This window comes from Lupinus angustifolius, chromosome LG02 (genome assembly GCF_001865875.1).
Source record: "Lupinus angustifolius cultivar Tanjil chromosome LG02, LupAngTanjil_v1.0, whole genome shotgun sequence".
Taxonomy (NCBI): Eukaryota; Viridiplantae; Streptophyta; class Magnoliopsida; order Fabales; family Fabaceae; genus Lupinus; species Lupinus angustifolius.
Genome location: NC_032010.1, coordinates 17532946 through 17536158, shown reverse-complemented (window position 1 = coordinate 17536158; position 3213 = coordinate 17532946). Strand labels below are relative to the sequence as shown.

General features: G+C 31.3%; 1 protein-coding gene across 1 annotated transcript; it reads left to right on the top strand.

Moving 5' to 3' along the window:
* On the top strand, positions 1096–2863 carry LOC109337168 (phenolic glucoside malonyltransferase 1-like). Its single transcript, XM_019574083.1, has 2 exons — positions 1096–2631; positions 2723–2863. The coding sequence occupies exon 1, from the start codon at positions 1165–1167 to the stop codon at positions 2611–2613; it is 1449 nt and encodes a 482-aa protein (XP_019429628.1). The 5' UTR covers positions 1096–1164; the 3' UTR covers positions 2614–2631; positions 2723–2863.

Here is a 3213-nt window from a genome sequence, read left to right as displayed (position 1 = left end):
TTAGAAAATAGTCTTATTAATACCGATTTACCTTCATCAACTGAATAAAATATCATATATTCATTATTAATATTATTCTTTGCAAAGAAATAGTCATTTTTCGTTAAGAAAATCTTATGATAACACCCAACGTCACTTATCTCTAATAAATCAGTGAAGTGACTTTTTTTTTTGACTTTTTTCATAATCTTATTTCTATTCTTATACAATAGTCTTAGGAATATAATTAACACATTCCTTTATTAACTGAATGAAATCTATTATACCAATTATTGTATATTATTTCTTTGCCAACAAAAGGAAACAATTTCATTAAGAAAATTTCATGTGAACACCCAACTGTTTAACATAATCTTAATTGTCTATTCTTAAAGAATAGTCTTAAGATACCAATTAACTCAATCCTTCAACAACTCAATAAAATATTATGTACCCATTGTTATATATGTTTTTTTCCAAACAATTATTTATCTTAAAGGAAATTTTCATGTCAACAGAGAGGTAACTATCTAGATAAATTCAATGCAGAGATGACTATAAAAACATCAAATAATCTCTACTAGGAATGATTTAGGAACACCCAATATAAACATGGATTAAAATCTTCTCCCTAAAATTCAGTACCCGAATATAAAGAAAAAATGATTTTTTTTAAAATTTTTAAATTGGACATATTTTTTGCTACTTGTTGTTATATACATCCTTGGATCCTCTAGTACTTTACCAATTGTCAGTGAGTGATTATGTTTTCATATCACTAACCATTCCATGGATCCTGTAGTACTTTACCAATTGTTAGTGAGTACAAACCAATTAAGTTTCTCAAATAAAAATGTTATTTTGTGTGTTTAGAATTTTTCTTTTTAATTCAATGTTATTTTTCTATTAGACCGAGACAAGAAATAAGGATAGAAATGGAGAGGCGATCTTTGTCCCATGTTTAGAGGATGAAATCATCTATCTTATACAATATCTTATTCCATATTCTGAGCCATTATAATATTATTTTTGTTTATAAATTTTTTATTTTATTCATGTGACGATATGTCATTAATTCGTGACAAGAAATGAGATATCTTTGAGGACAAGTGATCCAAGATAAGAATCATTATCCTATAAACATCAAAGGTTGATTTCCTCAACACAGCAACTCATTGGTTAACCATGGCTTCTAACAAAAACTCCATCAAAATCCATGACCACTTCAATGTCACTCCTCCATCTTCTGCAACCCACTTGTCTCTTCCCCTCACTTACTTTGACGTGTTTTGGCTAAGATTCCACCCAGTTGAGAGAACCTTCTTCTACTCTTTCCCTTCTCAACACACAGATCCATCTTTTTTCTATGACCAAGTAGTTCCAAAACTCAAAACCTCACTCTCTTTAACCCTCCAACACTTTCTCCCTCTTGCTGGTAAAATCGTTTGGCCTGAAGATTCAGAAAAACCCATTATCCAATACAACCCTGGTGATGATGATGGTGTTTCCCTAGTCATTGCAGAATCTGATGCAAATTTCAATGATATTTTGGATAATTCACCACATGAAGCATCAGAATCTCGTTCTTTTGTACCCCATTTAGAATCATCTGATTCTTCTGCTTCTGTTATCTCTATACAGATAACTCTTTTTCCAAACAGTGGTTTTTGTATTGGTATCACTGCCCATCATGCTATTCTTGATGGAAAATCTTCAACTATGTTCATCAAAGCTTGGGCTTCACTATCTCAAACAAGTGAAGAATCTTCACCTTTGGTCCAAGAGTTAGAACCTTTATTTGATAGGGAAGTGATTAAAGATCCAAAGGGTCTTGATACTGTCTTCACAAATCATTGGAAAAATATTGCATCTATGTTGGATCCTTCTGATACCAACAACAAAAAAAGCTTGGAGATTCTTTCACATGCATTCCCACCAAAAGTAGAGGACTCACTTCGTGCAACATTCGATCTCACACGTTCAGATTTGGAGAAGATAAAGAAAAGGGTTTTATCAAAATGGGATACAATAGTATATGAAGAAGAATCAAATAATTCAAACCCTTATCCAAAGCCACATGCTTTATCAACCTTTGTTGCTACCTGTGCCTATGTTACTGTTTGCATTGCTAAAGCATTTCAAGAATCTGAAAAGGAGAAACACAAATTTTGGTTTGCATTCACAGTGGATTGTAGATCCAGGTTAGAGCCTCCACTTCCTGATAAGTATTTTGGAAACTGTGTTTGTGGTCATGTAACAGATACAAAGACAGAAGATTTTACAAATGAAGATGGGTTAGTCCTTGTTGCTAAGAAGATTTATAGTACAATTAAGAAGATTGAAAAGGGAGCTCTTGATGGAATTGAAGATTTATTTTCTACTTATAGCTCTTTGATGGGTGAGAATGTTGTAGGAATTGGTGTTGCAGGTTCAAACCGTTTTTCAGTTTATGGGACAGACTTTGGTTGGGGTAGTCCTACAAAGGTAGAGATACCTTCAGTGGATAGAGGTGTAACTATTGGCATTGCAGAAAGCAAAGATGGTAAGGGTGGAATTCAAGTGGAATTGGTTCTGAAGAAGAATGTGATGGGTCTTTTTCATACTTTATTTCATGCAGGGTTATCTGAGAATTGAAGGAGATAAATCTGGATGAAGATTACCTTGTATAAGTTGGTGTCATCAATCTTGTCCCGCTCAATAATAGAATCGCGAACACCAACTTGAAACAAGTGATCTTCATTCCAAAAAACTATAAGATTATTTAGCAAAATTATTGAGTAAGGAATAAATATTGTTTCATTTAGTTGGAACTAAAGAAAATTATTGTATTTTTACACTATTAAGCAGTTGTTTATGAGAAATTGTATTCATGGAAATAATCATTGTATTAATAATTTAAAATTAAATAAGTTTATTTTAAATTTATGAAACAAAGGGTTAACGTTTATCCGGAGGTTATCTAATGATTTCTATATAATGAGATACACCATTCCTCTTTCTCTTTTTACTAACTCAATTCTACTAAACAAAGGGTTAACGTTTACCCAGAGATTATAATGATTTCTATATAATGAAAATGGAAAGAAGATAAAATATTATAGGATTTATCATCAATTGTTTCAATCATATTGTTTTCATAAATTTAAAATAAACTTATTTAATTTTAAATTATTAATACAATGATTATTTCCAGTAAGGGAATGAAGTATCTCCTTATACAAGGAGATACATTAT

What these genes read in the sequence shown, in the direction of transcription:
- LOC109337168 (XM_019574083.1), top strand. Translation starts at nt 1,165, where the DNA reads ATGGCTTCTAACAAAAACTCCATCAAAATCCATGACCACTTCAATGTC.